Raw genomic sequence first — 19,710 nt, 5'->3', positions numbered from 1 at the left:
TAGATCTTATCGGAGTGCCCTACTATAGGGCAGAGTGTCAAATATTTGGTAAAAATGCAGGTGACGCCTCAAGGTCCCTCATTTTTCTCTATCTATTGTGCCTTTAGTGTCAGATATGCAATTCCTTAATAATATTTGCAATTAAACCAATAACCACTAGCACCACATGGTCAACCTGGAGGCTACAACAATTCTGCCTATGATCAATGATTATATTAGAAACAATACCCCCAAAATTTAACCGAAGTGTGACTATTTCCATATAATACTCATCAGCTTCTAAATCTTTTCTGTCCCACTGTTCTGGTTTAAACACCTTGATGCTGTTCCTACAAACTGAGAAACAAGGCAAGTATTTGCGCAACAGAGACGAGACAAAATGCGATTCAAAATGAGGTGTTTTTAAATGTTTCATGACAATAAAACAGCTCCTTCAGCAAAACATCAACATTTTGTAAGGAGCCAATGACGCATCAGCACCTGGAGCTTGATGAATAAATGTTGACTGATCGATCACCAGCGCTGGTCTGTAACAGAGGCTCTCAAGACTGAACAGAAGATGGAGATCACTGTATTGCTTGTATCAAAGACCTCCACTGTGTTTAACAGCAGCGATTCAGGCAAGCAGACGGGTGTGACCCCTCAGAGCAATGAACATTAATAAACAATGTCAGCTGTTTCCATAATCACATTTTTGACAGGCAATGTATTGAACAAGAGGCAGTGAAATGCAATCACACGTCAATGGTCAAAACTAATATAATATATATAAGTAAAACTATACACGTACATAAAGGTAGATGGGGGATGGGGAGTGTGTTTTCTACATTACAATGTAACTTGAGCAAAGCCCTATTTCAGTTCTATGGTTAGTTATTAAGGAAGACTTTATCCAACTATGGGTAATCTTCTAAAATGTGGATGACTTAAGAATGCTTATAGAAACATCAGCAGGTCACCCAGGGTAGTTAGGTATTTGAGGTTACTTAACATCAAATAAAAGGTTTGAAATAAAGGAGTTTTTCAAGACAAACAACTCAAAAGTGCAACATCAGGACACAAAGGAAACAAACAGGAACCACAGCACTGATAGCTTAATTTAAAAACAAAACTCCAAAAACACACAAAACAGCTCAAACCTGACAGATTCAAGAGCCAGGAAGTTTTTAAATTAACATAAAAACAGAAAGTTACCAAACCCAGCACTTCAGTACTGTACTTCAGTCAGAGGACCCAAGCTGCAATCTTTATTTCTGTGTACTAGAGTAAAATAAAGTGCCAATAGCAGCTGCTCATTAATCTACTTTATATAAACTAGCAGCCCTAGTGCATTAATAATTTGGTCCGAGCCCCTCAGCCCCGATTTTCACAACCTAATTGATTCCCCAAATCATTTGTGCTAAGCTATTCAAGTGCTTAAAAGACTAAAATTAAGACACTTAATTAGACCTAAGTTTAGCTTCAGTGAGGTTTGTCTTGAGGTATGAATTTCAACTATCAAAAAGTCACACCAGATAAGAACCACAGGTTTTGGTTTCGGGTGTGAAAGCCTGTTAACAAATACTCAACAGCTATTACTTCATATGCAAATGCATAATTGGATTAAGTGCAAGTTGCATACAAATACCACAGAATGCATTCGCTCAGCAGCTTTGGCAACCGTTTGAAGAATTTAAATCCTAACTTTGAAAAATACCTGACTGCTACTCTGTTAGCTCGATGGTATGAAAAGTGAGTAGAGTCGTTTTAAGAGAGTTTCTTAAAAAAATAGCTTGTTTAAGGATAAAATCCATCTCTTTTGGAAATATTAACTCGTAAAATTCGGATAGCAACCCCCCCCCTCCCAACCCTGGTCTTACTGCTCTTTGGTGGTACAGTATAACCACAGTTCAGTGTGTGCCTCATCTTTGGAGAAGTAAAGATTCCATTTTGATGACTTTGAAGGAAAAAACTTGAGTCTTAGTAGCTAAAAAGTACCTTCACAAAAATGTATGAGCCAGTGGATGTCATACCTAACTTTCTGTTTCAAAACCGGGAAGACTGGAGCCCTAAAAATACTGCTGCTACAGATATACCAGTCTCTAATGTTGCACTTATGACAGACGAACCATGAGTTATGACAATGAGACGATCGCCTTTAGCAGCGTTGTAGCAGTGCAGTCTGGATGATGAAGGCTGTGCAAAATGGCATTCTGAGGTCTCCCCTCCTCTCAACACCTTCCAATAAGAAAGTGAGGGGGCTCTTAATGATGGGACTGTGAGGACGACGATGAGGAGGAGGAGGGCTGGGAGGGTTGGGAGGGTTGGGAGGGTAGCAGGCTGTGTGTGCGTGAAGGTCGCTGGGGTCGCGGCTGCTGGGAGGCGGTCCCAGAATCAGAGGAGTCCAGGCCCGGGCTGCCTTCATTAACCTCCGTGTCCAGCTGGGCAGGACACTCGAAGTGAACACAGTGGAACACCTGAAGAGAGATCAGAGTCCAACACTTAACCAGAGAAATCACCATCACACAGACAGCACCGTGTACAGTGACAGTTCAAACCAAAATCAGAAATACATATTTTTTCACCTTCTCACCTGTAGTGTTATTTATCCCTATAGATTATTTAGGTTTGAGTTTTCGAGATATCGGCTGTAGAGATGTCCGCCTTCTCTGAAATATAATGGAACTAGATGACACTCAGCTTGAGGTGCTCAGAGCACCAAAAATATACATTTGAAAAACTCAATAGCAATGTCTCTTTCCAGAAATCATGAACCAGTAACTCAAGATAACCCACAGACCTTGTTGCGAGCAGTTTCATGTGGGATTTATTATTGAGGAACACTGTATCACTGCGCAGAAGGAGGAGTGCATCTACTCATGGACAACAGACCCCTGCGTGACAGCGCAGGATGTGAACTTTAATGGCTAAAACCTAGGCTGAGCTGTGATGTTAGTTAGCTAGCCTGTCGTCCATAGATATGTGCTTCCTTCTGCGCGATGATACGGAAAGAAAATAGTTCCTACATGAAACTGCTCACAACAAGGTCTGTGAATTATCTTGGATAACCAGGTCATGATTTCTGGAAGAGACACTGCTGTTTAATTTTTTCTATCTTTTTTGGTGCTTTGAGAGCCACAAACCCACTTCCATCTAGTTCCATTAACTCATGCCAAAATAATCTAGATTGATAATCTGCACTACAGGTAAGAGAGAAAACTGTTCCTTGAAATTGGTTTGTGGCTGAAAGTTGACCTTTAACAGCCACTTACGATGGTAACAACCAGCCTACATAAATACAGATACTATTATTCTTCTAGTAATCCAGCCGGATATTAAAATGTTTGTCACTGATGCGTAATTTTGGTCTTATTTAAAAAGGGGCCACCAACACATACATGATTTTCTGTTTCCTACAGTATTAAAAAAGAAATAGATGAAAGACTGATGACCATAATAAACAGTGTTTTCACCTCATTAGCAGTGTTATGAGTCCCAACAATTCGGATGAAGGAAGCAGGCTGCTTATCAAACTTCAATGTCTGCCATGATCTGTAAAAGAGGGCGGTAAAAAAAAAAAAAAAAAAAAAAAAAAAAATGAAACATCCTGATTGTATCACTGTTTACACATGTTTTTGTTGACAAAATGTTTGTCTATTATGATTATGGTTTCCTGAGAGGGCGCGGATTATTCTTAAACATTAAGCCTGCACTTTTTGTTTTTTAAAGCTTTAAAGTCAGTCTGACTAGCTACAGAAGCAACAGCTACTTAAGAGTATATCTGCCAAAAACTGAAGACTTAGTCAGCAGTGTTTGGACTATGACCAAATGTTTTTAATCCTGTCACCTTGAGGAAGTGATTTTCCAACAAGATTCCCTTAAAATGGGATACGTGTAGTGATGCTCTGTTAAATTATAATCAACAGATGCATTTCTTAACTGTTACCACATTGAGACAATAATGTGCTATTTTTATACCAAAAATACAGTCACTTTGAAGCCTCTGTCGATGTTGTATTTAATGTCATCAGATGAAACACGTTCTTCATAGATTTCAGTCATTAACACATCTAGTATCTAAAAAAACCTTACATTTCTTTAGACACAAGTGTGATGTTATTCAAGATGCCTACATCCCATGTTCGACATATCATTCTGACATCTGTGTTCAAGAAATTCAGGTTACCGTTAACATAGTGTTACAAGAAGTGACAGAGGAGAAAATGGGAGCCTCACCGACATGCCACCCTTGTTCGGTCGATCACCTTCGTCCACTGCTGCTGGTTGGTGGAAACTTCAATGTAATAACTGTAGGAGCGCTCGTCACAGTCCCACAGCAGCAGCCTGAACAGGTGGAAGAGAAGGAATAATAAACATTATTTACTTGTTTTGGTTTAAATTCAGATTGAGATTAAAATGACTCTTCACTATAACAGATGACAATTCCCATGTGGTCCTGGTCTGCAGTCAAGAAACAATTCAAGATACAATTCAGTGTTCACCTAAATTACAACTGAAGAAAAGCTGTCCCCATTGTTCTTTTCAGTTGTTGTTGTGAAACTTTTGAGCCGGAAAAATTCAATAATTTAGATGCTTAATTTTGCCCCCATTAAATGTGGTAGATACAACTGCAATATCAGCTGAGCGAGGGACAGTTGTTGTTTGAATCATGAGCACAGACTTTACAATGACTTCACCAGATGTTGACATTTCTGTATTTCAGAGCCCAGTTTCCAGTTCCCAGAGTAAATGGTGTGTCCAGATGTACCTCAAGGAAGTGATGGAGTAGGGCTGAGCCAGCTGGATGACGATTGCTCCAGAGCCCAGCTGATGGCAGGTGTAGCCAGAGTCCCAGTCGTAGTTGCGCGTGTCGCCGTTGAGCAAGGCGTTTCTGCTTCGGCTCACACCCTCAATGACACTAGCACACGATGCAATGGTCGCCACATTCTCACTGGGAACTGAAGACATTAGATTCAGAATCAGAATCAGAAATACTTTATTGATCCCCAAGGGGAAATTGCTTCCATTACAGCTGCTCCCATTCAAAGTCCAGAAAAATGCAGAAGAAAAAAATAATAATAATAATAAAAACAGGATTATAGATTTGTTTAGCTACGATCTGTACAAGGGATCTAGCTGACTACACTCAGTCAAAGTTAAACATAGAACAGGCTAAAACCCCTAAATCACAAACATTAACCTATTACATCAAAATATAAGTGCAACTTTTGTTTCTATTCAGTGTCTGTAACTTACCCAAAAGTCCGTTCTCCAAGGTATATGAGCGGTGGGTGAACATGCATTCAAACGCCACGAGGTGGAAGACCTTGTTGACTGTGTTGTGTGTTCCAACTATCCGAACATACCTGAGACACAAGGAGAAAACTGACATTAAGGTACAACCCTTCATCAAACACATTGACAGAGGCTATATGACAAGCTACATACAGCAGAGGTCTTTAAAGTCACGCTAAAGAAAGTATTATTTTTCCTGTTAGGATTCTATCAACCTCTATTAAGTTTTTATTAGGGCTGTCAATCGATCAAAATATTCAATTGCGATTAATCACATGATTGTCCATAGTTAATTCGCGATTAATCGCAAATTAATCACACATTTTTTTATCTGTTCTAAATGTAACCTAAAAGGGATATTTTTCAAGTTTTGAATACTCTTATCAACATGGGAGTGGACAAATATGATTTCTTTATGCAAATATGTGTTATGTATAATTGCAACTATCCAAAACAATGACAGATACTGTCCAGAAAATTCTCCTGAATAACCTCAAAGGTATTGCATATGCTGAAAGCATAACATGGCAAACTCAAGCCCAACAAGCAACAACAGATGGGCTTATTGACCAGAATGTAACATTTCTAAGTAATACTAACACAAAGTAGTACTCCGGTGGTAACTCAGTTCACATTGACAGTAAATGCAAATAACTTTGTTCTTGTCGAGAGAACCATCTGGCAGGGCTTTGAAGCTGAACTTGCTGTTCGAAAGACACTTTTCTTTATCCATTTCTGCTCAAGGAGATTTGTTTCTGCTTGCAATCCACAACATTACCGCTGCATCGCTTCCTGATTTCTCAAACTGTGTAAATCGCATGTCAAAAAAATTAATGCCGTTAAGAGGAAATTTGCATTACACATTATTATCGCGTTAACTTTGACAGCCCTAGTTTTTATATTTCCTTTCCGCTTTAAATATTCCTTTTCTGATTTTAGTGTCTGTTGTTTTTATTGTTGCTTTTCCATTGGTCTCTCCATACCTTTTACATTTCTAAGCCCTTTCCTTTTTGTCTCCAGTGAAACACATTGTATTTGACAATGAAAAAAATGTAATGCATACAAAGGAGTGTTTCTGTTTCTATGATAAAATGGGGTGGACAAAATAATAAATACTTGTCATTCAACAGCACTTGAAGCTGCAGCCTCCAAAATAATTCTACAGTTCAATGATCACTTCTCCTCGCTTCAGATTCAACCAAAACATCTGCAGCCATAATAAGACTGTGTTACTTTTAGCTAGGCATACCTAATACACTGGTAACTGAGGGGAAATATATTGTTTTAAGATAAACCTGCATGAGAGATCGCATCTAACTGAGTTCTTTGGAAGGGAAATGTTGGTTGTGTCTGTATGATGGTGCAGCACCATTCCTCAGAGGAAGCTTGAGTCACATCTTCTGACATCTGTTGGATGTGTTTACACACGCTTATCTCAAAACAGGCATGCCCACATTATTCCAAATCTCTTCCAAATCCAAAGAGTCTCCAGCATATCAAAAAGTACTGAACTGGAACACTTGAAAATATTCTTCTCTGTCGTCTGCCAAGCAGTAAACACTGAGAATATAATCCAAATCAATTACAGACAACAACCTCACAACACACTGGAATTGCTATGTACACCGGGTTAAGGCAAGTTATGGCAAAGAGAACAGACCAGTCTTTTGTGCTTGGCAAAAATTACAGAGATGGAATCAGATTTGTTTTGACTCGTCTTGCCACCGAAATCTCCAGTCTGGCAAAATGACATAACACCAGCAGATGTTGAACTACTGTGAGTGCAAGTGTTCCATATTGACGAGCCCTGGTCTTCTTGTAAATAGGCAGGGTGAACATGTATAAAATGCTACAAAGTCAACCTGTCCACAACAATTCGGGCCTGTCAGTGTAAATTACCCTGGAGTCAAACTGTTTGATTTACCTGCAAACCCGCGGTGTGAAGAACAGATTCTGCCAAGAGCGGCAGAGATACTTGGAATGATCCACAACACGCACCCAGTCCAGCTCATCCATAGAAACCTCAATGTAGTAGGAGTAGGACCTAAAATAATCAAGAATGACAGGTTAAATCAGTACATGAGCTGCGACTCAGTTTGTCATTGCCATCATATAAAGACAGTCTACATCATGGTCTGGGTAAATACTCATTCTAATTGGCTGCAGGGTGTCAATTATGTGTCTTAAATAATGTGCCTACCAACAGAATAATGACAAGTTAAAAAACTAAGTACATAAAAACATTTTCTAGATAAGTAAAAGTGTTAAAGTAGTCCCAAAATTGGGTCAGTAATCATTCTGTAAGAACAGCGATTTTCTTCACTGCTGGGTTTTTTGGAACATTCTGACACACTTTGAGAAAATACCATTACAAACTGACACCCAGTCACAAAAAACAGCTTTCAGATGAACCCTCTATCACCCTGCCCACACAGTTTGTTAGAACCAGCAAAACCAGATATCAGTGCAGTAAGTCAACTATTCACTCCAGTATTCACCACACACATTCTCATGTTTGGAACTGTTTGTGTATTTATTTTATCAGGATGAGACCAGCCTGTCTTACCGGCTGTCCCTGTCCCACAGCAGCAGGCGGATGTGGTTGATGATGGACGCCTGGCCCAGTTTGACCTGGATCCCAGCCCTGCCGTCCTCCTCAATGGGATGTCTGGAGAACCCGTGGTCCAGGTCATAGTTCTGGGTGTCACCGTCCAGCAGCGCAGACTTGAGCTCCCCTTTCACCACCTGAGCTCCGTACTTCATGGTGGCAATGTTCTCCTCTGGGACTGAAACCAGAGAAGAAGACATGTATATGCAAATAAGACATGAAATAGACAGATAATTTGAAAATTTGAAGAACACATAGTTGTACTAAAAACATAAAGCAGATGGAGGAGTAAGAGCACTGACTGAGCATGCCGCGGTAGTTGAGGTCCATGTTGCGGCTCTCTGAGCGGGTCTTGATGGCATCTAGCAGGTCGTCAGGGCTCAGCAGGCCAGACGGTCGCACCACATTCAGCATTTCTGTCAGGGTCATGAGGGGCAGCCGCACCGCCGCCATCACTTCCTGTGTGTCGGTCCCCTCCACGTGCTGCCGGCACCAACGACACAAGGCCTGGAAGATCTCCTTTTCACTGGCAGCAAACGAGTCCCGTCTGACCACAGTCAGCAGAGCCATCTGCAAACACAGATATTTTAATCAAACAGGTGTTGAAGTCAAAATAGCAAACTTGTAGTGGCTAAAGCTTCTCATGCCCCATTTTTACTGTATTGTACAGCTCGGCTCAACTCTACTCTTTTTTGTTTTCACCGTCAAAAGTTGTTGGCAGTCCCAAATACTTTTTTTGCATCACCTCAGTTCAGGTTCCAAGCCAGCTGAGCTGATAAAAGGTGGAATGAAACACTGCAGACCACTGATTGGTCAGAGAGAATTGTCACATGCACATAGCGACCAAAACTTATTTACTTACTCAACCCAGAAAACTTTTTAACATGATCTCCTCCATTTTTGCCGAATGTTTCACACTCACAAAAGTTTCAACCAGCACTGCGAACAATAAGCTGAAGAATCCTGCCTAAATTAAAGGAGTACAATCTGCAGTGGAAAATTAATTAAAGAAAAGTACCTGGCACCAAAAGCACATTGAGTCGAGGTGAGATGAACCGTACCTTGCAGTGGAAATACAGCATTTGTGATGAATGTTTGCTTGTTTTCCTGCATTTCCTATCAGTATTAATTAAATACATGGTAATAGCTGGCCAGACAAAAATAGAGTAACGTTACTTTGGGCTCTGAAAATTTGAGATAAGAATTTGTCACAAGCCAAATGTTTCTGATTAATATTTATATTGTTTTGATAATTGAAAAAAAGAAACAAGATCAGGTCAGCAATGCAATATCAGTTAAACAGTTGAAAAATATCTTTACACAGGAATGCAAAGATTATGGGATTGCTTCTGTGTGATAACTTTTCAGGCTGAACTCTGTTGCACTGTCTTGTAAAATCCCTTACCTGCCACTAGAGGCCGCTGTATCTCAGGTTTATGATCCACCAAAGCCACATTAGAGACATCTACTTCCTAGATGATTCTAATATTTCAAACAATTAACACAATATATGAAGGTTAGCCTAAAGTAGGAAAGAACCAGATGAAATATTATTTTACAATCCTGCAGCTTCTTACCTTTGAGAGTGTGAGGAAGCCGTCAGAATTCAACACTTCAGGTGCGTGTCTGTCCATATAGGCACAGCAGGCTGCACTGAGTGCACTTAGGGAGTACAGACTGGCCACATCAAAAACCAGGCAGACGTTGTTGGTGTGGAGGATGGTGCGGAGGAACTCGGAGGTGGAGTCCTCCAGTGGCTGGAGGCCGTAGCGGTGAGCCAGGCCCAGGAAGTCCAGCAGCACCTCTTCCCGGGCGGAGCTGAGGCTGGCCCGGCCCGTGTACAGGTAGTGTAGCAGCATCGAGAAGGCTTCGGCCCGTGTCTCCTCGAGACACACCTCGGCCTGAGGCTGGGACTCTTTCATCCCACCATACAGAAGCGCCCTAAAAGGAAGTTGGAGACCATTCAGTATGCTTTCTAATAAACTTTCTCCACTGAAATTTCAACAGGTCTTACTCTTACAAGTGTGGAGCTTTGAAATGTCTGAACCAGCTGCCAGCAGCCTGACACCAACACATTCTGACAGTAGCGAATTACAAAAACTGACAAGGTATGAAAATTGTGTAAATCACACATACAGGATTATATGCTCCTGGTGAGCACAAAACACAAATATTGTGCATTTGGAAAACTTGTAAAATTGCTGTAAGATACAACACAAACACCAGATGTTAGTAATTTCATTTGCGCTGCAAAGATTAGACAATTAATCGAAAAGTCGACTGGAGGAAAATGAATCACCAACTATCTTGAACAGTTAAGTTGTTACGGTCTATTTTTAAGCAAATTAACTCAAACATTTGCTGGTTCCAGCTTCTTACATGGTCTGTTGCTTTTCTTTGTCATTTATGACAGCAAACGAAGAGTCTTTGGGTTTTGGACTGTTGGTTGGACAAAAGAAACAAAATTTAACATGCCACTTTAGCCTCTTGGAAATTGTGATGCGCATTTTACACAGACATTTTGTAGACACAATTAGTATGGAAAATAGGGAAAAGATTCAGCAGACTAATTGAAAAAAAAATAAAAATAACAGCTTATTCAGCTTACTGTCACATAACATGAAGAAAATCTGCAAATCCTCACAATAAAGAAGCTGGAACAAGGACATGTCTGGCATTTGTGCTTCAAAGTGTATTTGGGTTTGTGGATTTCAACAACTCTCTGGACAAGCAGTTCTTACAGGAGTTAGCTTACCAAAGGATCCGTCGAAGTGACTAAACACAGGTGTCAGGAAGCACTGGGTAGACATTTACATGTACCTGAAGTAGTGACATCGAGCTGCCAGGATGACCCGGTGCGCCGGGAAGCGCTTTCCCTCCACGATGAAGGTGACATCGCTGTACTCCTCGCCAAGCACCAAGGCTCCCAACTGCTCCGACAGCAGGTGGATGTGGTCGATCTCCGATACGGAGGCCAGTGGACGCAGAGGGTGGCTGTTACTCATGGTCGACGGCTGCCAGAGTCACATCTGATACAGGAGGAGGCAAACCAGACATGAGCGCAAACCAGAGGCACAGCCGGGGGGTTGGCTCACAGCACAGAGCTAGCTTAATGCTAATGCTATCTAGAATATCATCGTATCTAACGCCAGGTGAAAACAAACGCTGTAAGCTAACGTTACGGTACAGATGCAAGTATTTTTAGGGTATGTTGTTGATATTTTAGCAGAAGAACGCAAACAGCAGGTTAAAAATACTCTGGAGAATGTGACAGCGATAACTAGCTAAGATGTTTCTTGTTTACAGCCGCTGCTGTCGCGGACATTTGACACCTGAACAGACGCTAGCTAACAGCTAACTAACGTTCCCCTTTCTCTCCTCGTTTTGTCCTTTAAACTCACCGAGCAGCTCTCATTCACTCCCGTGTTTTAATAAAGATGATTTTAAAAATATAGTCGTGTTTTGTCCACTGTGAAGGTAAAAAAAATCAGCACCAAATTTACAATCCTTCCAACATCACAGCGACGGAAACCGATTCTGGGTCAACGGGCAGGCACTTCCGGTATGAAAAACAGTTTTTCAAAATAAAGGCACCCAAGAAAGCCTATTAATTTCCGTGCGACAGAAGTTTTACTAATTAAAAACTCTAAATGAGTTATTTTAAAAATGCGTTACATTACGTTTTAAATGCATTCTGCAATTAAATATATATGTAAGTGGTGGGTTAAACTTTGCAGATTAATTTTTAAAAGCTATAATGTGCATATAATATACAATGCATTGACACTCAGTAAATTAAAACACCCAACAGTATGTGATATAGGTTGATTTACCACAACCAACATAAAAATGCTGCTAACTGCCTCAGTAAAATATTCAAATGGTATAATATATAGTAATATTACACTGACAGAGGCCATTTTACCTGAATAATCAGTACTGTTGGTAAAACTCTTTACTTGTAAGACGTTTACTTACGTTAGAGTACTGGGGCTAAATGTATCTTTATGTTTATTTAAAGTTACAATGTACATAAATTAACATGAATGCCAGAGTCTATCATGTAAATGTGCCAGATTTAACCATACAGGCTCATTTTCAACTGTCATCATTTATGTAGTTCAAGTAAATCATGTCTCCTCTCAACTCAGTTTGCTTTGAATACTTTAATGCCAGGATATTTAAAGCATACACGATCAAATGATTGCACATTGAATTAAAAAAAAGCTACAGTAGTGAAAAAAAAATGAAAATATCATGCACAACAGTAAGTCCATCAAGCAACTTGTATTAGTATGCTAGTTTACATTTTAAGCATCCACCCATATATACAGTATGTTGAGTCATTGCTTCTCCTTTTTACATTTTGCCACATGTTAACCCGCTACACCCCCACTATAAGAAGCTTTATACAATGATTTACCCTGAAAATGATCATTAAAAACATTAACAGAGATTAACAAAAATCTGATGACATGAGCCTGGTTTCTTTCATTTTTTGACAGTGGCGTAGAGGCAGCTGGGATCAGTGGAGGGAGCTTTCACGGTTGTGTAGGTCACTTCACCGCTGTCTTCATCATCGTTTTTAACCCGAACCTGGCAGGAAAAAACACAATATAAGTATAACAGCAGGACAAATGTGAGCCACGACAACATACGACAACACCTTCAAAGATAACAATGCAAAGGAGCATTAACATATCGAGCAGTACATCAATAAGTGTGACAAAATGCAGACTTACCTTGGCTTTACTGTGAGCGTTCGTGGTGTAGCTGATGGAGGCGTAGTGAACACCATCTTCAGGATCAGCCTACACACAGAAGACAACATGGCTGCATAGTGAGAAGTAGATGTATACTCTGTCTTACTTTTCAAGGATGTCATGTTATGTCACTTTCAACTGATGTGTCAAAATGTTCGTTTGTTTGACATCATGTTCTTTTCTGGTGCATCTGACTTCCCTTTTCCTCTAAACTGCACATTCTCACGCCCTCAAGACTGTACAGGCTGTAAACACAGTTATATTCCAGAGAGTGTTACACTGTACAAGGTGTAGCGTGTGATCTCACCGTGCCCTGACTGGTTTCTGGAGCAGACTGAGTCGCTGCTGGGTTTGAAGTCAGTCCCTGAATAAACACAGTTTGGTCAAAAAGCATCTTACACTTCACTCAATACAGATGTTGTACAACATATGCAGTACATCTGCACAAGATTCAGTGACAGGTAGTGTGAGCGTCAAAACATCTTCAAATCTACAACTTCAGTGTGTCAAGAATGTACAGAGGCCTGGAGTGGCTGTTACGGGTAAATTGTGGCCATGTTTAACTACATGAGTGTCGAATATGTCACAGGCTGCACACTAGATAAAATTCATTCCCTCTTTTTGGTAAATTTGTGCACAGGATATAAGTTGATACACAGAGCCAACACAACAGACCAGCTGTGTCGATGTGTTATTGTGAATAACACCAACATTACAGCATCTCGTTGAGCAATGAAGAAGTTGTGAAAGTTTATCATCATCCTGCTTCATTAGCACATCATCGTGACCCATGTGGGGAAATCGCACTCCAAAGCAGATTTAAGCAGTTCAAATACCTGGGCCTGCACATCTCCAATGACCTCACGTGGACCACCAACACAGCAAGCATCATAAAGAAGGCCCACCAACGGCTGCACTTTTTTTAGGAGGCTGAAGCAGGCCCTGCTGTCCTGACCTCTTTTTACCAGTGTGTGGTGGAGAGCATGCTGACATCCTCCATCACTGTTTGGTATGGTAACTGCTCTGCGGCTGACAGGAAGGGGTTGCAACAAGTGGTTAAATCTGCTCAAAAAATAACCAGCAGCAGCCTCCCTTCCTTTGAGGACAGCTATGTCAGCAGGTGCAGAAGCAGAGCGTCGTGTACCATAACGGACCCCCCCCCACCCACCCAGCACACCAACTGTTCACTCCCCTCCCCTCAGTCAGAAGGCTGCATAGCTTCAAAACCAGAACAACGAGGCTGAAGTGCAGCTTCGCTTCCGGAAGCTGTGAGGCTTATGAACTCCCTGACTTAAAGTCTGTTCTCTGCACTGCTGCGGCCACACGTGGCTATTGATGCACTATTCCTTTAACATGCTGCTTGGTTTTTAACTATGTGTTTTATTATAGGTTTAAGGAAATGTATTTATTATAGGGTCTATTTTAGTTAGCAAATTTTGGTCCTTCATGTTTTTCAAATGACAATAAACTGAATCTGAATTTAACAGCTTTTGTCCTGTTAATCAGGGAAAGTTCATATGCTGACGTGCATATGTGTAAGTATGAAATGATTCACTGTTAGCAGATGGATTTATTCATAATTGAATCTACATCAAAATCCTGTGGTTGGTCCACTTGCTTTCACATCACAAATTAACCTCACCAGGGTCATCTAAGAAGCAGGCTTAGACCCACCAAGTGCCCTTGGTCTGGTTCTTTGGTCTGCAACAGGGTTCAACTGACAGCTTTCACACCAGCCCCAACAAACTGCACCAACCAGTAAAATGCAGCAGAGTTTTAATTGAACCAAACTTGTAAGGTGTTGAAGTATCCTAAGTTTATGATCGGTGCTGTGAAACCTGTGTGCCATTTTCCGTTGAAGTGTTTTTTGACATTATTGAAATAAAACAAAAGAGAAGGAAATGTCATAGTAGTCCAATGCACTGTGTGATGTGGTGAAATGTAGGGAGCGTTATGACATCAGGAGTTCTCGCAAGTGTACATGTGTGTTGATTCGCTGTCTGACAGGGATTCAACCAACCAGCTAAACACTATATCTCCATCACAATTTTTTCAACATATGCACTTATGTCATGCACGCAAATTAATCAAAATATGGTAACAATAATAACTACTATAACTATAATAATTTATAGTGAAGAACAAGTTTAAACTCACAACATTGTCCCCCGTCTGCGATTTGTTCTCTGAAAAGACAAAAAGGAGAATTGAGTTTAGCTTCCACAGAGAAAATCCAGTTTTATTAAAATGTTTTATGTAAAAAAGTTTCATGAGCTCTCACCTTCAGCTCTCTTCTTTATGATGACTTTCACAACAATTATTAAAAGTGCCACTAAGACCACAGCCAGAATGATGAAGAGCCACCGCCAATCTGGAAACATAATGAAAATATTTGAAGCATGTTGGCTGCGGCTTCCTGTTCAGTTCAAAATCATTCAGCGAAAATTGAAGGGAGTAACATGAGATCTTCAACAGTGTTTGTTCATCATCATTGATTTGCTGGTTTCAGCCAAAATCAAACACTTTCAGTACAAAAACCGCATCCAATTCATTTAACTCAATGTCCACTCACTAATTCTTCCCAGAGCTTTCAACCGCATGTTGCATTCAATATGTGGTTAAAAGCTGGACAGAAGAACTAGTGAGTGCAACAGCAACACATTTAACTTTCTAGATTTTTTTGGATGTGTAAAGAATGGTGTCCAAACGTATGTAAACTTTATAATGTAGTATTCTGTATCAAAGATGAAAAAGAAGGCTCAGATTGAAGGGGCTACGTGGCTGTGGGTTGAGAAAATTCTTTAGTCTTTTTTCTCTTTCCATTATGTTTGTTATTGGGTCCGACAAGTGTAAAGAACATTTTAAAAAAAATAATTTACAGCCATTTACTGATGAAACAACACAAACCAGAAAACAGAGAAACAAAGTGTCTGTCAGCATCTAAAAGATGTTAACTGTGAGTTTAGTGGTCAGAGAGAGAGAGAGAGAGAGAGAGGGAGAATGTTTCTGTCCGAATGTTTGGACAAGTTGTGTTTTGATGCTTTGGCAACATTGTTGTAAAACTTTCATGCCAATAAAGCCCCTTTGAATTGAATTGAAATGAATTGAATTGAATTGAATTGAATTGAATTGACAGAGACAGTACAAACAGAGAGATATAAAAACGTTGAATCACTACCTATTGGTTTTGTTGACGCATCATTGGTTGCAGAAACGGTCGTGATGGTTCCTGCTTTTGTGTTTTTTCCCATTATTTGTGTTAATGTAGTCGTTGTCGTTGGTGGTTTTGTTGTCTCTTCACCTGAACAGATAAACACAACTCAACAAACTGTTCAGTACAAAACTTGTGTTGTGATATAATATTAAAAAGTTAAATCCATAAAATAAACATATATCTTGTGTAATTATTCACATCAGTTAGAAGATCAACATATTCTCACCTGGTTTCTTTCCTGATGACTGAAGTCTGAAGGGAAACAGCTGCTGCTCTTTGTTACCATCAGTCACTGAACACTTCAGACTTTTAAACCTTGACGTGTAAATGTGATGAGAAGTCAGAGCACGCACAGAGGCAGAGCAGGAAGACTGTGATGTAGTTACACCTTGTTTGTTTTTTTCCACCTCTTTACCCTCATACAGCCACTTCACTGTGTGTCTACATCGTTCATATGTCGACACAGAGCAGATTAATGTCACCACATCATCGTTCTGATGTTCAGTCACTGGTGAAGATGGAGATATTGTGAGAGAAAGACAACAAGAGTAAAATTAACTTCATCACTGTGATCATAATTATTGTAATGTTTCACAGTTTGATCTGAAAACATTATGATGTAAATACTCACTGGAGACAACAGACAGATGAACCACAGAGTCTTGATATTCACTGTTTCCTGATTTGAATTGCCGACAATCATAACGACCAACATCTTCAGCTGTGACATTCTTCATAACCAGAGAACAGTTCTTTGTCACTCTCAGTCTGTCTGATTTAGCTTTGGCATTTTCAACAATCTGCCCAAGATCAACCAGCACTACTGCTGATGTCCTTCTTGAATCAGGAAAGAGCCATGTTGTCCTGGTACAGTTATTATGACCATTTATCACATTGTTACAAGGCAAAGTGACTTTATCTTTAACTCTGACAGTGAAGGAGGAGACAGACTGTCTGGTTGCTGCTGCTGAGAAGAAGAGACAAAAACATAAACAATAAAGAGAAATAAAAATATGACTATTAGTGTCAGTTTGATTGTCAATTCATCCTTAGTTTGCCAGAATTCAGCAAATTCACTATTGCTTGACTGTCTTGCCCAACTGAAGGTTAGGTCATAAAGTCCCATTAATCATATTGATAAATTAGCTGTTTTAATGTTTCTGTCAGTCATACACACGTCATATGTATTCTCACCTGTAAAGTGAAGCACCAGCATCAGAAATAAAGACATTTTAATCCATTTGAATTCAGCCATCGTGCCTCTCTTCTCTCTCTGCTCTCTGTACTTGTAAGTCTCTAAACTTCTCACAGAGAAATGTTGAATGCATTTCCTCTAATTGGTAAAGTGTAACTTCTTTATCGGTGCTGTCATCTATTTTTTCGCTCACATCGTAGTTGTTGCCGACCGCATCAGCTTTTAACGCCCTCCTTCACCGATGGCTGACATGAGCTGTTGTGTGGTTCACACCGACCTGCAAGTACCTGGAACAAGTGAGAACTGACAACCGTGGTGTCCACAGTTTCCTCTTTCCGTGACTCAGTCAAGCTGAGCGTTGTCCCACTTCCTGTTAGTTTCCTTTAATCATTTTCTCACAAAAAACATCAAAAATGACCTGAAGAGACATTCAGATGTTAATATTACTGCATGTAAACAATAACACGAGACAAACGAACAGTTCACTACAACTCAACATGAGCACGTTAAAGCTCCTGACAGCAAGTTTACCCAGCAAAATGTTCCATATATTATGCTCATTTCAGAATCAGAATCAGAATCAGTATTCCGTTATTGTCCCACAACAGGGAAATTCGTTTGCCACAGCAGCCAAAGGACAGAATATTTACAAAACAAAAAAACAACAAACAAAAAAAAACAATAGCCAAAAATTAACGATATAAATTAAAAAGGTAAGAAATAAAATAGACTTGTATATACATATAAACATGATAATGTACAAAATTAACAGCAGTGAATTTTTATTTACAATATAAAAAATAAATATGGGTATTGCAGTTTTTCTCGATTGTTTACACACATTTTCTGAAAGCATGCCTCATACTCTCAGAACTCTACACACAAATCAAAAAACACACACACAATGGGCAAAACCCCTCACTTCTCCTGCAAAATGAAACTTTACATTCAAAACAATGTTATTTCTTCTCAAAATGATATTTTGTTTTCAAATGACACACACAAACCATCATATGAATAGACATTTATAAGAACCAGTTGAACTCTGATGTGCTCAATGTAAAACACTATAATGAATGGAAAACCCTTCTTCTCCATTCATCATTCACCTTTTTTGTTCAGTGTTACACTTACTACAGACAGTGCATACATAAGTGTGTTGTAAAATATTTTAGAATATTGTTTTTATTCTCAGAACACACAAATACACAGTGACAAATATATTTTATTTTTCCCACAAAAACAATGTACACGGTGTACATCCCAACCAACACAAAGTTGCACATACAGTGGTCGACATACAAAACAACAGAATAATTTGCAGTTACAGTAAAAAAAAAACTAAAAAAACTATGCTGCATCCTCTCTTCTGTTTCGGTCGGGCCACAGCACCTAATCCACATTGCATCATCATGTTGCCCTTTTATGCTAAAGCTCTGATTGCTAATTGTAAAACTGTGTGACAGGTGTTTGCCCATGTGATGAGTCAGTGTGCATAGTGGGGCAATTAACTTTAGAGTTTTGAATAACAGTGTGTTCCTCGTGACAACAAGAGATTTTCTCCATGGAAATTGTGCCAAATGCAGAGAATTGTGCGTAGTGTTCTGAAAAAAAGTGTGTTTTAGAGCTGCAGTTTGAGTGTAAAGCAGGAATTGTGCTTGTAGTTTAGCAGAATTGGTTCAGGGGGTTGGTGCACAAGTTTCATGTTGAGGTCATTGTGTCTCAAGTACCAGTAATTGTGTGAAAACAATTGAGAAAAACTGTAAGAAAATTGACAGTGCAGAGTGAGGTCTTTTGGGAGCAGTGCTGATTGTAGACTGACAGCAGCAGGAAGGAAGGACCTGTGATACCTAACCTTCACACACTTGGGGTGTGTCATTTTCTTCCTTACCTGTAACGTGAAGCAGCAGAATCAGAGATAAAAACATTTTAATCCACCTGAATGAGTCCATCGTTCTTCTCTTCTATCTCATGTTCTTAAGCTCTGAACTGCACGAGCTTCTGAACTTTAGTTTTTGTGTACGATGCAAGCAGCCGTTGCTGTGAGTAGTAAAGTGTGACTTCCTTTCAGGGTGTCCTTTTCACATGAGTAGTTCTTCCCTGAACACAATGTGTTAAAGTGGTGTACACTGGTTAAACTTTAAGTAAAACCACGTATCTCCAGATGTGTTGATGTTAAATCTTTGTGATAAACTGACAGATGAGTTGAGAAAACTCTCCTCCTTCTCAAACTAAATAAACTAGCTGGAAACTGCATCGTCATAAAGCTGAGAACAGACTGTTCTTCTGACACCATGAAACCTTTTAGAGATGTGGTTCTCACAGGACAGCCGCAGCCAACAGTATATGACGGTGTTAAAATGAGCTCAGTCTGAAACATCTACAGCAGTAAAACGACACATACGCATTAATGCAGCAGTAATATTGATCCAAAAACATTAGCTATAACAGGAAAACACTGACAGGGACCATTTTACTGCAGAATGAGTACTTTTACTTCTAATACTTGAAGCACATTTTGCTAATATTTTCTTACTTTTATCTCAGTAAGGCTTTCAATGCAGGACTTTTACTTGTATAGAGTATTTTCACAATATGGTATTAGTACTTGTACTTAATCAAATGATCTGAATACTTCCACCACTGGTTACTACAG

At 39.7% G+C, this 19,710-nt stretch overlaps 2 protein-coding genes across 3 annotated transcripts; both read right to left on the bottom strand.

The window, feature by feature from the left end:
* Window positions 1-380: 380 nt before the first annotated feature.
* On the bottom strand, window positions 381-11,427 carry btbd9 (BTB (POZ) domain containing 9). 2 transcript variants are annotated; one of them, XM_084377630.1, is made up of 12 exons: window positions 11,284-11,427; window positions 10,703-10,911; window positions 10,262-10,321; window positions 9,460-9,823; window positions 8,185-8,452; window positions 7,841-8,060; window positions 7,199-7,318; window positions 5,236-5,345; window positions 4,748-4,937; window positions 4,216-4,323; window positions 3,453-3,531; window positions 381-2,456 (listed from the first exon to the last, which is right to left on the bottom strand). In XM_084377630.1, exons 2-12 carry the CDS (start codon window positions 10,885-10,887, stop codon window positions 2,244-2,246), a joined length of 1,917 nt encoding a protein of 638 aa, XP_084233756.1. In that variant the 5' UTR covers window positions 10,888-10,911; window positions 11,284-11,427; the 3' UTR covers window positions 381-2,243. The 2 variants fall into 2 exon arrangements, with proteins under 2 accessions (XP_084233756.1, XP_084233757.1); XM_084377631.1 differs by lacking the exon at window positions 10,262-10,321.
* Window positions 11,428-12,033: 606 nt separating this feature from the next.
* Window positions 12,034-17,294, bottom strand: LOC311271788 (uncharacterized protein). Its single transcript, XM_084377632.1, has 9 exons — window positions 17,054-17,294; window positions 16,491-16,826; window positions 16,086-16,367; window positions 15,824-15,946; window positions 14,927-15,016; window positions 14,803-14,831; window positions 12,953-13,009; window positions 12,625-12,693; window positions 12,034-12,478 (listed from the first exon to the last, which is right to left on the bottom strand). Exons 1-9 carry the CDS (start codon window positions 17,112-17,114, stop codon window positions 12,374-12,376), a joined length of 1,152 nt encoding a protein of 383 aa, XP_084233758.1. The 5' UTR covers window positions 17,115-17,294; the 3' UTR covers window positions 12,034-12,373.
* Between the last annotated feature and the right edge of the window lie 2,416 nt (window positions 17,295-19,710).

The sequence above is a fragment of the Pagrus pagrus genome, assembly GCF_965226575.1.
Source record: "Pagrus pagrus genome assembly, chromosome: 16".
In the NCBI taxonomy this organism is placed as follows: Eukaryota; Metazoa; Chordata; class Actinopteri; order Spariformes; family Sparidae; genus Pagrus; species Pagrus pagrus.
Note: the sequence above shows the minus strand (reverse complement) of the source record. Positions and strands in the feature narration are given on the sequence as shown.

Excerpts from the sequence above, each read along its gene's own strand:
- LOC311271788 (XM_084377632.1), bottom strand. The coding sequence starts at position 17,114 with ATGGCTGAATTCAAATGGATTAAAATGTCTTTATTTCTGATGCTGGTG. Across the intron at positions 12,694-12,952 it reads CAGAAACCAGTCAGGGCACG|GCTGATCCTGAAGATGGTGT; the intron begins GTGAGATCACAC and ends TTCTGTGTGTAG. Across the intron at positions 12,479-12,624 it reads ACGCTCACAGTAAAGCCAAG|GTTCGGGTTAAAAACGATGA; the intron begins GTAAGTCTGCAT and ends TTTTCCTGCCAG.
- btbd9 (XM_084377630.1), bottom strand. The coding sequence starts at position 10,887 with ATGAGTAACAGCCACCCTCTGCGTCCACTGGCCTCCGTATCGGAGATC. Across the intron at positions 5,346-7,198 it reads TTCACACCGCGGGTTTGCAG|GTATGTTCGGATAGTTGGAA; the intron begins GTAAATCAAACA and ends CTTGTGTCTCAG. Across the intron at positions 4,324-4,747 it reads TACTCCATCACTTCCTTGAG|GCTGCTGCTGTGGGACTGTG; the intron begins GTACATCTGGAC and ends CCACCTGTTCAG.